At 36.9% G+C, this 18836-nt stretch overlaps 1 protein-coding gene and 4 non-coding genes across 6 annotated transcripts; 4 read left to right on the top strand and 1 right to left on the bottom strand.

Moving 5' to 3' along the window:
• Positions 1-1489: 1489 nt before the first annotated feature.
• On the top strand, positions 1490-18258 carry LOC131466686 (fibrinogen-like protein 1). Of its 2 annotated transcripts, XM_058640098.1 has the most exons (8): positions 1490-1578; positions 13099-13250; positions 13979-14147; positions 14908-15067; positions 15179-15276; positions 15644-15732; positions 16995-17185; positions 17851-18258. In XM_058640098.1, exons 2-8 carry the CDS (start codon positions 13194-13196, stop codon positions 18056-18058), a joined length of 972 nt encoding a protein of 323 aa, XP_058496081.1. In that variant the 5' UTR covers positions 1490-1578; positions 13099-13193; the 3' UTR covers positions 18059-18258. The 2 variants fall into 2 exon arrangements, with proteins under 2 accessions (XP_058496081.1, XP_058496080.1); XM_058640097.1 differs by lacking the exon at positions 1490-1578 and having other exon boundaries at positions 12525-13250.
• Positions 3263-3344, top strand: trnas-aga (transfer RNA serine (anticodon AGA)). Its single transcript has one exon. It is a non-coding gene; the product is annotated as a tRNA-Ser (tRNA).
• On the top strand, positions 3654-3735 carry trnas-aga (transfer RNA serine (anticodon AGA)). Its single transcript has one exon. It is a non-coding gene; the product is annotated as a tRNA-Ser (tRNA).
• On the top strand, positions 3975-4056 carry trnas-aga (transfer RNA serine (anticodon AGA)). The gene has a single exon. It is a non-coding gene; the product is annotated as a tRNA-Ser (tRNA).
• On the bottom strand, positions 6278-6359 carry trnas-aga (transfer RNA serine (anticodon AGA)). The gene has a single exon. It is a non-coding gene; the product is annotated as a tRNA-Ser (tRNA).
• Positions 18259-18836: the final 578 nt, after the last annotated feature.

The raw sequence follows: 18836 nt of genomic DNA, 5'->3' as shown, positions 1-18836 counted from the left end.
TGCTTCAGCAGCTCAGACATGTAGATGGATTGGAACAGATGGGTGTTGAGTCAGGCTGAAGGTATTTAGCTTGTGTGGCAGTTTGTGATGTGTCTGAAACTATAGACTGTGTGACATCGTAGTGTGTTATCAGGGTAATGCAGAAATGGGACGCTCCATGTTAAGGAGCCTTTGCTTGATGGAAAAGTTACGCTGGACTTTTTCACCTCTGTCAAACTTGTTATCGGAACATTTTCTAAATTAGTCAGTGTTTTTTTTTTTAGCAATTATTAATACAGTTTAATCGGTTACTGTTATTACATATGTTTAATTAATGACACTGTACTGTTACTGTACAGTGACTGTAATGCCGTCTGTCCCACCATTGTTCCATTTTTAACTAATGCTAATGCGAGTTTGACACTTCATACTAATGCTATGTTAATGTGATGACAATACAGCATTAACACATCTGTTTGTTGTGAGTGACATTGGTGGGTCCAGTCGTGAAAGTTACAAACATGTCACATGTTAACTCGGTACAAGTTCCAACTCCATTTTAATATTTAATTCATTCTTTTTAAGTGATGCTCATGTGTTGTAATGTTACCCGGTCATGGCATGCTCCTTTATAACTCTACATAACAAAATGTTATTAAATCATTGTTTTTTAATGAACCTGTGCAGCACATTATAAAACAATAAGAAGTAGTTCTACCTTAATCAGCTGCACTTTTTAAGTGATGTTTATGAGGATTTGTGTACAGTGCATTACTTAAGTACTGTATGGTTTTTTTTTGCTTAATTTTCACTGTGTTTTAAATAGTTAGAAACAAAGCATAGTATTAAAACTACATCACATATAAAGACTGAATATTTTAGGTTAGTAATTTGATATAGCTGCCTTAAATATGCTAATTATGATATTTTATGCAGATTAGTCTTGCAATGCAGCTGTAATATTTTTTTTTATTAAAGGCATGTAATACAGAAGAAGGTGTCATCAGTTGTGACCACAGCTGTGTCATGCTGCATTGTATATAATAAATATCAAATTGATGAGATCCTCTTCTTGATTATTGCTGAAGTAAATCTTCATTAATACTGGTTGTGTTATGTTGTTCCAGGTACAGCAGGCGTTGCAGTTAAAATAAATTGTAACAAAAGGCATCCCAGTTCCACGGGCACCTATGGTGGGACCTGAGCAGCGTCCTGTGCCTCTGCAGAAGACACCAACTCTGCATTCAGGACGTTTGAGTGGGAAGTGGTACTGTGAAGAGTCTGAGACTCAATCATTCAGTGAATGGCGGGCTAAATTAGAGAATTATGGGGGAAAAAATATATTATTAGTATTAGTATTATTTGTTGTAGTACCACGAGTGGCCACTGGGGGCGGAGGGGGCGGTGCTCTATCCAGTTCTTACAATATATCCATGCGTGACACTAATTAAGCCACGTTATCTTTGAGTCGAGGTCGTCGTAGACCCAATGCGGCAAATACATTTAGCTTCTGCTGTGATTAATTCAGAAATGAATGGCAGAAAAACAAACGACCAGGCGTCCTGATGTCGGTGAGCCAAGAACGGAGTTCATCTACAGGTGAGCGAGTCGAAGGGTGAAAAGTAAACGAGCTAAGTTTAGCTTAGCAGGCTGGTTCTCCTGTTACTTTGACTCGAGAGAGTTGATTAGCATAGAAGGCCCAATACTGGTGTCATCTTTTGAATAATGTTGAATGTATTGGGACAAGTTTAAATTGCTGAAGCTAAGTATTTATGCAGCTGCTCTGTAAATTGATACATGATTAGTTCTTTATTGTTTAGAGCCAGCCAGTCTCTGATTGGGTGGATAATTATCATACTGCCTGTGCCTGTTAAGATACTTACGTTTAATTTGTGGACGTAGGAGAGTAGTTTTTGATCGTGTGTGTTTGTAATTTATTGTGAAACTCTTAATTATTATTGCTTGAAAGATTTATTTTATTTTAAACTCATAATCGTCCTCTTATTTTAATCACTGCAGTTATCAATCAGACCCCACAGAGGAAAATAATAATGCACGTTCATGAGTTTATTTCACATACACAGTTAGCGGTAGCTAGACAGCAGTTAAACAGCAGTTACACTAGTCAGTAGATAGGTTGTAAAACCGACAAGTCGTACAGGTTCTGATTACATTAGATTTACAAAGGCACATACGCAGGTTAATATGTAACAACAAAGGGCTTTGATAATGCACTTTAAAGGCAACAGTGCTTTGTTACCAATTATAACAATAGACAGATAGATAGAATGATAGCTTTGCCTGCTAGAAAGTTCTGCAGTGGATATGTAGCGCAGTGCTGGAGTGCATGCTTTGCTATGAGGCCCTGGGTTCAATCCCGGGGACCTCATTGGGTGTAGAATGTATGCAAGAAAACAAGTGAAGAAAATTAATTGATGTGAATGATTGTTTTAATCATTAGACTGAAAACACTGCTACTGCCTCAACTAAAATCAGTTGTTTTCATACTTAATTCATCTGTTGATTTTCTAAATTTTTGGGGTACCTGTTTGGTCCATAAACATGAGGCATTTTGCCCATTTTCTGTATGTGTTTTATTTTAAAGTATCATAGTTATTATTAAGTAATTACAATTCTGCTGCGTTGTTACATGAGAACACTCATGTAGATACCCGGCACACTCAACAATATATGAAGTACAATATACATATATATACTTATTTATTGTTATATAAATATATATAACAATATATAAGTATATATATACAAAAAAGTCATACGTTCAAAGTTTTACATAAATGCGGTACCTTAGTTAGTCAGTCATCATCTACCGCTTTATCCTCCACCAGAGGGTCGCGGGGGGTGCTGTGCCAATCTCAGCTACATCAGGCGATAGGCGGGGTACACCGCGGACAGTTCGCCAGTCCATCGCAGGGCCCCACACAGATAGAGACAAACAACCATTCACTCTCACACTCACTCCTATGGTCAATTTAGAGTGTCCAATTTACCTAATCCCCACATTGCATGTTTTTGGACTGTGGGAGGAAGCCGGAGAACCCGGAGAGAACCACGCGCACACGGGGAGAACATGCAAACTCCATGCAGAAAGGCCCTTGTTCCAACTGGGGCTCGAACCCGGATCTTCTCGCTGCAAGGCGAGAGTGCTAACCACTTCACCACTGTGTGGCCCCGGTATTTTAGTATGTTGTCCAAAATTTGACAATAAAGTCGTAGTATACTCAGTTGTCCAAAATTTCCCGAAAAAATTATAGTCACAGCTGTTGTCGTGGCCGAGTGGTTAAGGCGATGGACTAGAAATCCATTGGGGTCTCCCCGCGCAGGTTCGAATCCTGCCGACAACGATTACCTTTTTGGCAACGCCTGGCCATGTGGAATGGGAATTTGGTTTGAGTTCCCATAAGGTAAAAAAATAAATAAAAAATATCTCCGAAGTCTGACAAAGACGTTATATTTTAGTATGTCATCCGATATTTGACAAAAAATTCATGTCTAGTATGTTGTCCAAAATTTGACAGAAATAAGGTAAAAAAAAAAATATATGTCCGAAGTCTGACAAAGACGTTATATTTTAGTATGTCATCAAAAATTTGACAAAAAAGTCGTACTTTAGTATGTTGTCCAAAATTTGACAAAAAATTACAGTAATAGGTGTTGTCGTGGCCGAGTGGTTAAGGCGATGGACTAGAAATCCATTGGGGTCTCCCCGCGCAGGTTCGAATCCTGCCGACAACGATCACCTTTTTGGCAATTTGGTTTGAGTTCCCGTAAGGTTAAAAAAAAAAAAAAATTGTCCGTAAAATCTGACAGACGTTATATTTTAGTATGTCATCCGATATGTGACAAAAAATTCATGTCTAGTATGTCGTCCAAAATTTGACAAAAAGTCATACTTTAGTGTCGACCAAAAATTGACAAAAAAGCTGTACTATTGTATGTTGTCCAAAATTTGACAAAAAACTGTAGTCATGGGTGTTGTCGTGGCCGAGTGGTTAAGGCGATGGACTAGAAATCCATTGGGGTCTCCCCGCGCAGGTTCGAATCCTGCCGACAACGATGACCTTTTTGGCAACGCGTGGAATGAGAATTTTGTTTGAGTTCCCATAAGGTTAAAAAAAAAATTGACAGAAAAGTCATACTTAAGTATATCATCCAAAATTTGACAAAAAAGTCATACTTTAGTATGTTGTCCGAAAATTTACAAAAAAGTCATGCTTTAGTATGTCATCCAAAATTTGACAAAAAAGTCATAGGTTAGTATGTTGTCCAAAATTTGACAAAAATGGCATTGATAATGCACTTTTAAGGCAACAGTGCTTTGATTAACAAAAAAGGCCTTTGATAATGCACTTTAAAGGCAACAGTGCTTTGATACCAATTCTAACAATAAACAGAATGATAGCTTTGCCTGCTAGAAAGTTCTACATCATAGGTTAGTATGTCGTCCAAAATTTGAAAAAAGCCATATTTTAGTATGTCGTCCAAAATTTGACGAAAAGGTCATGCTTTAGTATGTCATCCAAAATTTGACAAAAAAGTCATACTTTTGTATGTTGTCTAAAAATTGACAAAAAAGTCATAGTTTAGTATGTCATACTTTAGCTTGTCGTGCAAAATTTGACAGAAAAATCATACTTTAGTTTGTCGTGCAAAATTTGACCAAATTGTCATGCTTTAGTATGTTGTCCAAAAATTGACAAAAAAGCCATACCTTAGTATGTCTCCAAAATTTGACAACAAAAAATGACAAAAAGTCATGCTTTAGTATGTCGTCCAAAATTTGACAGAAAAATCATACTTTAGTTTGTCGTGCAAAATTTGACCAAATTGTCATGCTTTAGTATGTTGTCCAAAATTTGACCAAATAGTCATACCTGAGTATGTCTCCAAAATTTGACAACAAAAAATGACAAAAAGTCATGCTTTAGTATGTCGTCCAAAATTTGACAGAAAAATCATACTTTAGTTTGTCGTGCAAAATTTGACCAAATTGTCATACTTTAGTGTCGTACAAAATTTGACCAAATAGTCATACTTTAGTTTGTCGTGCAAAAATTGACAAAAAAGTCATACTTTAGTTTGTCGTGCAAAATTTGACTGAAAAATCATACATTAGTACAAAGTCATACTTTAGTGTCGTACAAAATTTGACAAAAAAGTCATACTTTAGTATGCAAAAAAGTCATGCTTTAGTATGTCATCCAACATTTGACAAAAAAGTCATAGGTTAGTATGTCGTCCGAAAATGTACAAAAAAGTCATACTTTAGTATGTTGTCCAAAATTTGACAGTCATACTTTGGACAACATACTAAGGTATGACTTTTTTGGCAATTTTTGGATGACATACTAAACTATGACTTTTTTGTCAAATTTTGGAGACATACTAAAGTATGGCTTTTTTGTCAAATTTTGGACGACATACTAAAGCATGACTTTTTTGTAAATTTTCGGACAACATACTAAAGTATGACTTTTTGGTACATTTTTGGACGACATACTAACCCATGACTTTTTTGTCAAATTTTGGACGACATACTAAAGCATGACTACTTGGTCAAATTTTGGACGACACTAAAGTATGACAATTTGGTCAAATTTTGCACGACAAACTAAAGTATGATTTTTCTGTCAAATTTTGGATGACTTACTAAACTATGACTATTTTGTCAAATTTTGGACGACATACTAAAGCATGACTTTTTTGTCATTTTTTGGATGACATACTAAACTATGACTTTTTTGTCAAATTCTGGAGACATACTAAGGTATGGCTTTTTTGTAAATTTTTGGACAACATACTAAAGTATGACTTTTGTCAATTTTTGGTCGACATACTAACCTATGACTTTTTTGTCAAATTTTGGACGACACTAAAGTATGACTTTTTTGTCAAATTTTGGACGACATACTAAAGCATGACTTTTTTGTCATTTTTTGGATGACATACTAAACTATGACTTTTTTGTCAAATTTTGGACGACACTAAAGTATGACTTTTTTGTCAAATTTTGGACGACATACTAACCTATGAGTTCTTGTCAAATATTTTTCTGTCAAATTTTGGATGACATACTTACCTATGAATTCTTGTCAAATTTTGGACGACATACTAAAGCATGACTTTTTGTCAAATTTTGGACGACATACTAGACAAGAATTTTTTTGTCACATATCGGATGACATACTAAAATATAACGTCTGTCAGATTTTACGGACATTTTTTTTTTTTTTTTAACCTTATGGGAACTCCCATTCCACATTGCCAAAAAGGTGATCGTTGTCGGCAGGATTCGAATCTGCGCGGGGAGACCCCAATGGATTTCTAGTCCATCGCCTTAACCACTCGGCCACGACAACAACTGTTACTATAATTTTTTGTCAAATTTTGGACAACATACTAAAGTACGACTTTTTTGTCAAATTTTGGATGACATACTAAAGTATAACGTCTTTGTCAGACTTCGGACATATATTTTTTTTTTTTTACCTTTTTTCTGTCAAATTTTGGACAACATACTAAAGCGTGACTTTTTTGTCATTTTTTGGATGAGCTACTAAACTATGACTTTTTTGTCAAATTTTGGACGACACTAAAGTATGACTTTTTTGTCAAATTTTGGACAACATACTAAAGCATGACTTAGGTCAAATTTTGGACAACATACTAAAGTATGACTTTTTGTAAATTTTTGGACGACATAATAACATGACTTTTTTGTACATTTTCGGACGACATACTAACCTATGATTTTTTTGTCAAATTCTGGAGACATACTAAGGTATGGCTTTTTTGTCAATTTTTGGACAACATACTAAAGTATGACTTTTTTGTCAAATTTTGTACGACACTAAAGTATGACCAAATTGTCATACTTTAGTGTTGTCCAAAATTTGACCAAATAGTCATAGTTTAGTAAGTCATCTGAAAATTGACAAAAAAGTCATACTTTAGTGTCGTCCAAAATTTGACAGAATAGTCATGCTGTAGTTTGTCGTGCAAAATTTGACAAAAAAGTCATAGGTTAGTATGTCGTACAAAATTTGACCAAATAGTCATGCTTTAGTATGTCGTCCAAAATTTGACAAAAAAGTCATAGGTTAGTATGTCGTCCAAAAATGTACAAAAAAGTCATACTTTAGTATTTTGTCCGAAAATTTACAAAAAAGTCATGCTTTAGTATGTCATCCAAAATTTGAGAGAAAAATCATAAGTTAGTATGTCGTGCAAAATTTGACCAAAAGTCATACTTTAGTATGTTGTCCAAAAATTGACAAAAAAGCCATACTTTAGTATGTCTCCAAAATTTGACAAAAAACTTATAGTTTAGTATGTCGTCCAAAAAAAAAAGGCCTTTGATAATGCACTTATAAGGCAACAGTGCTTTGATACCAATTCTAACAATAAACAGAATGATAGCTTTGCCTGCTAGAAAGTTCTACATCATAGGTTAGTATGTGGTCCAAAATTTGACAAAAAAGTTATACTTTAGTCAGTCAGTCAGTCATCATCTACCGCTTTATCCTCTGCCAGAGGGTCGCGGGGGGTGCTGTGCCAATCTCAGCTACATCGGGCGATAGGCGGGGTACACCCTGGACAGTTCGCCAGTCCATCGCAGGGCCACACACAGATAGAGACAAACAACCATTCGCTCTCACACTCACTCCTATGGTCAATTTAGAGTGTTCAATTTACCTATCCCCACATTGCATGTTTTTGGACTGTGGGAGGAAGCCGGAGTACCCGGAGAGAACCCACGCACACACGGCCATGCAGAAAGGCCCTTGTTCCAACCGGGGCTCGAACCCGGATCTTCTCGCTGCAAGGCGAGAGTGCTAACCACTACACCACCGTGTGGCCCGTCATAGTTTAGTATGTCGTCCAAAATTTGTCAAAAATGTCATAGTTTAGTAGCTCATCCAAAAATTGACAGAAAAGGTGATACTTTAACATGTCGTCCAAAGTTTGACAAAAAAGTCATACTTTGTCGTCCAAAATTCCACAAAAAAGTCATAGGTTGGTATGTCGTCCAAAATTTGACAAAAGTCATACTTTAGTATGTCGTCCAAAAATTGACAATAGCCATATTTTAGTATGTCATCCAAAATTTGACAAAAAAGTCATACCTTAATATGTTGTCCAAAATTTGACAAAAATGGCATTGATAATACACTTTAAAGGCAACAGTGCTTTGATTAACAAAAAAGGCCTTTGATAATGCACTTTAAAGGCAACAGTGCTTTGATACCAATTCTAACAATAAACAGTATGATAGCTTTGCCTGCTAGAAAGTTCTACATCATAGGTTAGAATGTTGTCCAAAATTTGACAAAAAAGTCATACTTTAGTATATCGTCCAAAATTTTACAAAAAAGTCATACTTTAGTATGTTGTCCAAAATTTGACAATAAAGTCATGCTTTAGTATGTTGTCCAAAATTTGACAGAAGTCATACTTTAGTATGTCGTCCAAAAATTTACGAAATAGCCATATTTTAGTATGTCATCCAAAATTTGACAAAAAAGTCATAGGTTAGTATGTTGTCCAGAAATTGACCAAAAAGTCCTACTTTAGTATGTCGTCCAAAATTTGACAAAAAAGTCATACTTTAGTGTCGTCCAAAATTTGACAAAAAAGTCATACTTTAGTATGTCATCCAAAATTTGACAAAAAAGTCATACTTTAGTGTCGTCCAAAATTTGACAAAAATGTCATACTTTAGTATGTCATCCAAAATTTGACAAAAAATCATAGGTTGCTATGTCATCCAAAATTTGACAAAAAAGTCATACTTTAGTATGTCGTCCAAAATTTGACAAAAAAGTCATACTTTAGTATGTTGTCCAAAATTTTACAAAAAAGTCATGCTTTAGTATGTTGTCCAAAATTTGACAAAAAAGTCATACTTTAGTATGTTGTCCAAAAATTTACAAAAAAGCCATACTTTAGTATGTCTCCAAAATTTGACAAAAAAGTCATACTTTGTCATCCAAAATTCCACAAAAAAGTCATACTTTAGTATGTCGTCCAAAATTTTACAAAAAATTCATACTTTAGTATGTCGTCCAAAAATTGACAAAATAGCCATATTTTAGTATGTCATCCAAAATTTGACAAAAAAGTCATACCTTAATATGTTGTCCAAAATTTGACAAAAATGGCATTGATAATACACTTTAAAGGCAACAGTGCTTTGATTAACAAAAAAGGCCTTTGATAATGCACTTTAAAGGCAACAGTGCTTTGATACCAATTCTAACAATAAACAGAATGATAGCTTTGCCTGCTAGAAAGTTCTACATCATAGGTTAGTATGTTGTCCAAAATTTGACAAAAAAGTCATACTTTAGTATATCGTCCAAAATTTGACAAAAAAGTCATACTTTAGTATGTTGTCCAAAATTTGACAATAAAAGTCATGCTTTAGTATGTTGTCCAAAATTTGACAGAAGTCATACTTTAGTATGTCGTCCAAAAATTGACAAAATAGCCATATTTTAGTATGTCATCCTAAATTTGACAAAAAAGTCATAGGTTAGTATGTTGTCCAGAAATTGACCAAAAAGTCCTACTTTAGTATGTCGTCCAAAATTTGACAAAAAAGTCATACTTTAGTGTCGTCCAAAATTTGACAAAAAAGTCATACTTTAGTACGTCATCCAAAATTTGACAAAAAAGTCATACTTTAGTATGTCGTCCAAAATGTGACAAAAAAGTCATACCTTAATATGTTGTCCAAAATTTGACAAAAATGGCATTGATAATACACTTTAAAGGCAACAGTGCTTTGATTAACAAAAAAGGCCTTTGATAATGCACTTTAAAGGCAACAGTGCTTTGATACCAATTCTAACAATAAACAGTATGATTGCTTTTCCTGCTAGAAAGTTCTACATCATAGGTTAGTATGTTGTCCAAAAATTTACAAAAAAGCCATACTTTAGTATGTCTCCAAAATTTGACAAAAAAGTCATACTTTGTCATCCAAAATTCCACAAAAAAGTCATACTTTAGTATGTCGTCCAAAATTTTACAAAAAAGTCATACTTTAGTATGTCGTCCAAAAATTGACAAAATAGCCATATTTTAGTATGTCATCCAAAATTTGACAAAAAAGTCATACCTTAATATGTTGTCCAAAATTTGACAATACACTTTAAAGGCAACAGTGCTTTGATTAACAAAAAAGGCCTTTGATAATGCACTTTAAAGGCAACAGTGCTTTGATACCAATTCTAACAATAAACAGAATGATAGCTTTGCCTGCTAGAAAGTTCTACATCATAGGTTAGTATGTTGTCCAAAATTTGACAAAAAAGTCATACTTTAGTATATCGTCCAAAATTTGACAATAAAAGTCATGCTTTAGTATGTTGTCCAAAATTTGACAGAAGTCATACTTTAGTATGTCGTCCAAAAATTGACAAAATAGCCATATTTTAGTACGTCATCCTAAATTTGACAAAAAAGTCATAGGTTAGTATGTTGTCCAGAAATTGACCAAAAAGTCCTACTTTAGTATGTCGTCCAAAATTTGACCAAAAAGTCATACTTTAGTGTCGTCCAAAATTTGACAAAAAAGTCATACTTTAGTGTCGTCCAAAATTTGACAAAATAGCCATATTTTAGTATGTCATCCAAAATTTGACAAAAAAGTCATACCTTAATATGTTGTCCAAAATTTGACAAAAATGGCATTGATAATACACTTTAAAGGCAACAGTGCTTTGATTAACAAAAAAGGCCTTTGATAATGCACTTTAAAGGCAACAGTGCTTTGATACCAATTCTAACAATAAACAGAATGATAGCTTTGCTGATATCCTCATGTTTGCAGTTGCTCTATGTTTGTTTTGTTTTCAATAGATGTTTTGCAAAAGACAGTTATGAAGTTCAACGTTTTTTTGTGTGTTTCTTCACATTGCATTACAGTAGACCTTTTAAAGTAAAACTACAAGTGATCCATTTTATTCCTGTACTGTATGGATGATGGAACTACAGTACATGCTTTGAATTCATATGATTTAACAATGCAGCATTAGTGAATGAAGAATGCTTCTTTCAAACAGAGACTTGACTTAATATCGCCCTCTGGTGGCTATTCAATAAATTGTTGGAACTTTCTGGTTAGACGACAATCACTTTTTATGAATGGTTTAACAAATTGAAAACAAGAAAGGTAATATATTTAAGAGGATCAAATATTGATACATCTTACATAGGCACATTTCTTATATCAAATAAAATAAAATACATTTAAGTGGCTCTGTGGTGTAGTGTGAATGGATCAGTCTGTTGCTGAATGATGATGATGTGCTAACTCTCAGCTAGTTGCTAAATCAATAGTGTCACAGTCAATACTTCATTCCCAGAGTTTTATCATCAGCATTACTCATGTGATACATTATTAAACAACCGATTAACGATCAGCATGAAACGATCGGCATAATGGCACGTCATAATCGCATTCTTTTTAAATACGGCAGAGAATATACAACAGTCAAAAAATGCATTTCCCATAATGCCTTGCAGCCATAGCACAGAGCAGAGCAGTGCTGTGTTTACTGTGTTCAGCAGCAGATGTTAGCAGAGAAGCTGTCCTCCATTCCCACACTTGTAAATCCCCCTTTTTTCATTCATTCAATAAAGTTCACTAAACCTTTAAGTTAGAATCTCATGTCGTCAGTTGGATTAAACTACAACGCTCTGCCAGCTTTGCTAAAGTCCAGAACTATCTCCTCAGGAAAGACCGAAACCAGATCCAGGGAGGGGAAGAGCACTTCTTCTTTGTTGTCTGGTCAAACAGCTTGTTAATGTGCTTCTGTAAGCAGAAGACAATGACAACCTCCTCCAGCTCATACTCCTTCAGCATCTTGTGTGGCAGCTTTTTACCATACCTCTCCTGGAGCTCTGTAACAACGTCCTTAGCCACAAACTTAGCTTTATTGAGCTTCGGTATGTAGCCCTCATGAACACGTTCCTCGTCTAAGAGGTCCGCCAGACGGTTCACGTGTCTGGCTCTGTCCACATCAGAGAGGTGCTTCAGTGCGCCAGCCCTCTGGAGAACGTGGTAGACCGTCATGTTGAAGAAAGCACGGACATGTGCCTGATGCTGTAGCTTGTCTAGAGACAGATCTTCTCTGTGGTGGTGGTACACTACATATACATCACTACATCTCATGTTGTTTAAGTCAAGGTATTGTATGTCCTGTGTCCTTTGTGTAAATATTTTTTTTGTTTTGCTACAAAATGCAAGATGGATTGCAGAATGTTGTTGTTTAACTTGTAGCAAGACAGAATAGGTGGGTTACCAAGTGTTTTTGAACTGTGCCTTGATCTCACAGGAATTGTACAGCCTCCTGGAATCTTCCTTTTCCTTTTTTCTTTTATTATTTAAAATGCCTTTGATGGGTGTGTGATGTCACTTCACACCTGAATCCTTGATAGACGTCCTCTTGACCCATCAGAGGACGTCCATCCATTACAATGAAACTGTCTATAACTACCAAGACGTTCTTTGTTTCTTCCAGAAATGTTAACTTGAATTTAATCAACGTTTAAACTGTTCACATTACAAAAATTATCATGGATTAAAATGTTTTACCTTCAAATCAATGGTAACCAGGCTGCATGCAATATCAAGGGTTGCAGTATTAGCAGCAAGGCTAAATGTATCATAAAATAAAATATAGATACGTTACTTTTAAAAAGGGGATTTTTCTCATTTTTATTACCTGTGGACTCCCTTCATCACATGGATTATTCATTGTGTATTTGATCTTAATAATTTAATTGGAGTCAAGAGTCAAATCCTTTCCCATTCTTATGAATCATATCTTATGTACTCTTCTGTCCTCCTCACAGGGCTAACACAAACACATATGTGGGAAAAACCCTTCCGCCTTGTTGAGAAAAAAGCTACTACTCTGCATTACTCTTAAATACTATAATCACACCTAAATGGCCCTGACTCCATAAGGAGAAGTTATTGAAGGTGTTTATTCCACAAGATGGAGCCTTGTTCATAGACTGTTTCGTGCCATAAAAAAGGCATGGTGAGACAGAGCAACATGATAGTGATACTGCAACATCCAACAGCCACACAGGACTCAAGAGAGAGGAGGAGAAGCGACAAAGTGAGAGAAGAGTGTAGCAGTCTGGTTCACACGCTGATCATCATCACATCATAGAATATGGGACCACTGAGGACATCCGTGATCGTTCTTCTACACCTGGGTGCATGCATTGCAGTAAGAAACTGTCATCATCAATTCTCTCATTTCTATTTAGCCATTTAGTTTGCATTCATTTGCACGTTTCAAGGTTGTGAGAAAGGGAGGGGAAATTATTTTGTGGTCGACTGAAATTCAGTTTCCAAAAGCAGTAATCGCAGTCGTGCAATGTTACTGTCCCAAAGACTTAACTGTCAGCTGTTTCAAATGTGACAATTTGATCATTTTTTTTTAACACTAAAGCAACAACAGTTCAACTCAGACCTAACATGGAAGAATCATTTATATCGTAGATCGATGATTGAGTTTAGATAGTTTACAATGCGCTTTCCATCATCTCTGTCAGACATACCGTATACCTTTTGCATTAATGCATTTATACATTGTTATAATGTTGTCGTGTATTGGTTTCTGTGCTTTTTTCCTGTTTTGATTGACATAAACCGGCGACAGTTATTTTTGGTTTTTGGATTGTATTACATTTTTTACATTTTTATCTGTCCAATATCTGATTGAGCAATTGACCAGTATTGATATCCATACTTGGTATCACATTGGCTCATCCCTAGTTATTAGATCACCTCTTAAACTGCTACTTCTCTTTTTGACGACTATCTACCACACACATAGAGCATTTACTCTTTGCAAAAGTTTTATCCACTTGTAACATGTTTGTAATTTGTGGATGGTTTGTATATAACGATTGTTAAAAGTGAGACACGTCCACAATTGTTGTGTCCGTCCAGGCTCCTGTGCCGTGTGAGGAGAAGGTGGTCCGTTTGGAGACTGAGATCCAGGACCTGATAAGTGTGATCAATGACCAGCACCGCTACATCCGGGACCTCCACAACAGGCAGGCCGAGCAGCTGGAGCACATCCCCAACTCACACCTGGGACCCAGCAACCTGTACAGAGGTAGGACTGGATTTTTATGTGAGATCTTGTGTCGGTGTATCTGCTTTTACCAAGCTGTGAGCTATCTACTTCCTTGCCACTATAGTTCTACTCATTATTTCTAAGAGAGAAATAATAACTGACCCAGCAACAGAGATATTTTGCTGCCTTTTCCCCTTTAGCTCATTATTGATGCTATGATTTGTGGCTTAGACACCATTTGGAGATAAAGTAAGAGAGTGAAGTTAGGAGGAAAAGTGGAATCCCACAGAGAAGGTTCTCTGTGGGACGTTGTGGAGGAGGGACATGAGGACAGATGGTGTAACAGAAGAAGACACAAGGGACAGGCCCAGGTGGAGGCAGATGACCTGCTAAAGGGAAAAGCTGAAAGAAGAAGTTGTATTTTGTTGTATTTTTGTATTGTACGTCACTTGTATGTATATCCAGCAGCTAAAGAGGTAGAAATTTAGCTGAGGACATGGTGGAGAACAACAGCAAATGATGCGGCGCGTGCTGCATCTTCGCGGAAGTATACCAGGGCCTTTACGCAGTGGTCAGCTCATCCTACAACAATTCTTTAAAGAACTCGAACTATCCCTTTAAAGTCATATAGTGGCATGCATCACAAATGCTAGCACGGTTTAGCATAACCAGCTGTGTGTATATGAACAACTCATCCTGCGCTGAAATCACCTCATAAGGCAATAATGTCAAGATGGATGGATGGACAAAAGCAGATATTGTCAAACCAAAATGTGTTTTATGTGCTTTATATGTGCAGACTGTTCTGAGGTGTTTGAAGGTGGTAATGTGGCCAGTGGGCTCTATGTGATTCGTCCAGACGGCTCTCCCACTGCACTCAGTGTTTACTGTGACATGAGCACTGGAGGTGGATGGACTGTCTTCCAGAGAAGGAGAGATGGCAAAGAGAACTTTGACAGGTGTGTGTGTGTGTGTGTGTATGCGTCTGTTTTTTGCACATAAAATTTTTTTATACTTTGTGTCAAGGATTCTAACGATACAAATTTAAAATGAATGTGCACTCTGTACAGAGCGTGGGTGGAGTACAAACACGGCTTTGGAGACCTCTACTCACCTGATGGAGAATTCTGGCTGGGCAATGAACCGCTACACTATCTCACCTCCCAAGGTGTGTGTGTGTGTGTGTGTGTGTGTGTGTATATGTACATGTCTGCAGTAGGCTGTGAGGACGATTTGTAGGGACATGTTGGCTGGTCCACACAACTTTAAAGGGCTTTAAAGAGCCAAGAAAGCACAAGAATGTGCCCTTTTTTTCAAACTGGCAACCCTGCGGTTACAAGCCAAGGTCCCTTTTCACTTGGCCATGGACTGCCCATATCTGCTGGATGTATCTGCATGAATGTTGTTTAAAACATATACACATGAATCACATCAAGTAAAAGGTTGGGACCCAAAAAAACTTTTTTTCTATAGTGTGAGGAGGAGAATCTGTACATGTGCGTTACATGCTGTACATGTAACACTGTGTCTTGTAGGAAAGTACGACTTGCGCATTGACATGGAGGACTTTGACGGCAATCAGAGATTCGCAGAGTACAAGAACTTCAAAGTTGACGATGAGAAGGTAAGACAGACAAAGGAAAGTAAGAAATGCTCTAAAACGTGTCACAAGTGACTGCAAAAATAAAGTGAGACCCCATATTCCAGATTTTGTAGCTTGTGATTATCATCATTCAGCAGTGGTGGGCCGGCTTCTAGATATCTGAGCACTCATAAGCGACACAGCTGAGCTCCAAAAGTGCAAAAGACGCAAATTGATAAGCTAAATTGATTGTTAGGCCATTGAATTTAAAGCTATACGACTTCCATCATGGCATCCACATGGACACAACAGCACTGCTGCTGAAAATAGTCATGAAGAAACACAGGATTGTGACAGGATGAAATCAGTACATTGAATGTGATCCTGTGTCTGTTCTTCAAAAACCTCTTACTGCAGTCAATAAAAGACTCCCTGACTCTCTGCCAATCACAGGCACACAACAGGCATAGTTTGTTGTGTACCTGGGACACATCATCTCACAGGGACACAGGAGCTGACACAATAAGACATTTTGAATTAACAGATAGTGGCAGCAGTGAATCAACAACTCTCGTGTGCTGTGACATGACTTTGGTGTGAGGGAGTGAGAGGTTGAAAAAGCTTCAGTTTCCTAACAGTGAGAAACCTAAACTTTTCCTTTAACCTTGTCTTTTCTTACATTCCCATAACAGCACAGGTCTTATTTTGACTAGTGATCTCTTTTTTTTTTGCCTTTATTGCTGAAACAATGACTTTAGAAACTAAAGAGGTGACCATCGTCCAGTCAGTACACACTTGATTCCCACGAAACAATGACTTTAGATTTGTCTGTCTGTTAGCCGTCTCTCTTTTTCCATTTTATTCTCCACTCTTCTTCCTTTTCCTCCCAAAACCTCCACGTTCCTCATCGAGCTGCTCTGACTCAGAGATAAACCTCATCAGCTCTGTCCATCCTTTGCAGACATGAACATGAAAAACAGATAGCACTTATTTGTTTTAAGTATAGATATAAAAAAAAACTACATTTTTAAAGTCACAAAAAAGGTATAATTTCAAAAATGTGTAAAACTCTTACAACATGATTTCATTAACTCCTTTGTTAACAGTTCTAAATTCATGCTTTTATGTCTTACTGGACATTAAAATAATGTTATTCCATTATTACTGACAGTGAGAAAGAATGCTCTCACAACCACAATTAGTCAGACACTATGTTATAATGATTATATTTATAATCTGTTTGAATAAATGTTTATCTGGTCAAAGATGAACTCAAACACTTTTGTGTTGTCTTCCACTTAAAGGACCAGTTCCAGTTGCATGTGGGCGAGTACAGTGGGAATGCAGGCGACGCCCTCTCTGACACTCACGACTCCTCCTCTGCTGGGCAGCCAGGTTTGGGGTCAGGTGGGGTCAAATTCAGCACCTACGATCTGCTCAACAACAGCGACGCCCAGTGCATCGGACACTCAAAGTCAGGCTGGTGGTTCAGCAGGTAACAGAAATATCGGTCCTGACACGTCCTCAGGTCCATTCACAGAAATCCTATTCAGAGGTGGTTTGGAGACGCATGTGTCCACATTCCTGAGCTGCAGGAACACCGTTTGTCCTCAGGACTCCTCAGATCATGTCCTCTGATCCGCTCCAGTTTTCATTTTACATGAATCAGACGATACCAGTTGTAAATCACACAGTGTCTGCACTGTAAGCATTGATTTTGAATTAGGAAATTGGGGGGGGGGGGTTCTTATTATTTGCCTAAAAAGAAGAAAGATTTGCCTCCCAAAAATAATCTTATTTAAATATTGCAGCTTACTTTACTGCAATTACCAGTTAAACTAATTAAAACAATAAGTTGCATTAAATCCTGTTGCTGGTTTGTTTGTTCACTGCTGGTGTGTATTAAGGTTCGTCTTAAATTCAGCCTATTTAAGTATAAGAAGATATATTTTAAGTTAACCTTAAACTAAACTCACGTTTCTTGTTTTTCCTTGTTTTAAGGTACATTACAATCTGAAAGTGACCGTAGATTATCAAGCTAGTTTTAAATATTCTAGCCAAGACAAGAAATTTTAAATTAAAACAAGTTTAAACAAGATCATAGAGCAGGGAGTGAAACAAAAGTTCTCAAATTCTAATATTCCCTCTCTTACTACACAGGTGTGATTCAGGCAATCTAAATGGTCACTACTACAACGGGCCGTACCAAGCCATGACCGATGATGGGGTAGTGTGGTACACATGGCACGGTTGGTGGTACTCCATCAAATCTGTGGTCATGATGGTGCGAGCCGCCGACCTGGAGGGTCCACCGCCGGTCATCGCTCCTCTCCTTGGAGAACATGACAGCGACGCAGCAGACAAATAGGTTAAAAACACACTTGTAAAAGTCAGGGCTTTTACCATCTCATGGATTTCAATATTTGAAATAAAACACTGTTGTTTTAAATCATATATCATATTTATTCTGTGTCCAAAAGTAAACAGAACATGGAGCCGTTGAGGCGTTATGGGTACATCTGAGGCTTTGGTGGGACAAACAGACATAGAATGAGTTTCTTGATATCAGTGTCTGCCAATAAAAGCTACAGTGGACAGGATCGAATACACTTTAAGTATAGTGAAAATCAATGAATCAAACCCTTCTACACCTACTCTGGGCTCTGTTTTAAAGACTTTGCTTATCGCGGGAGGTTTTAACCAATCACAGGGCAGTTCAGATAGTGAGCAGGCATCCCTATTGGCTGCTCTGATTCCACCATTAGCAACAGCTGCCTACACTCTGAAGAAAACCTTTTAAAAAGTATCTAAAGAGAATAAGGAGTTTCAAAGAAGAAGGAGAGATTACCTCAGGTCACCTGTCAGGTGTGAAACAACTGTCCAACCTCAGAGAGTGAATCTCAACATTCTACTATTTTTCCAGTGATCCTGCCGACTGCAGCTTTAAGGAGCATGTGGGAGTTAACTCTAAATGATCATGGGTGGGTTTTTTTTGTGTGTGGTGATTCTGTTTTGTGACCCACGTGACAACACACAATTTTAGTCCATGTTAGCTTCTGTTTGCGAGTCAGGTGGTTTTAAGGGATGTGGAGACGTTGAACACTTAGTTTGTGAGAGATTTAAATAAAGAGGGAAACAGGGAGGGA

This window comes from Solea solea, chromosome 10 (assembly GCF_958295425.1).
Source record: "Solea solea chromosome 10, fSolSol10.1, whole genome shotgun sequence".
Classification (NCBI taxonomy): Eukaryota; Metazoa; Chordata; class Actinopteri; order Pleuronectiformes; family Soleidae; genus Solea; species Solea solea.
This window is presented reverse-complemented; position numbering and strand designations above follow the sequence as displayed.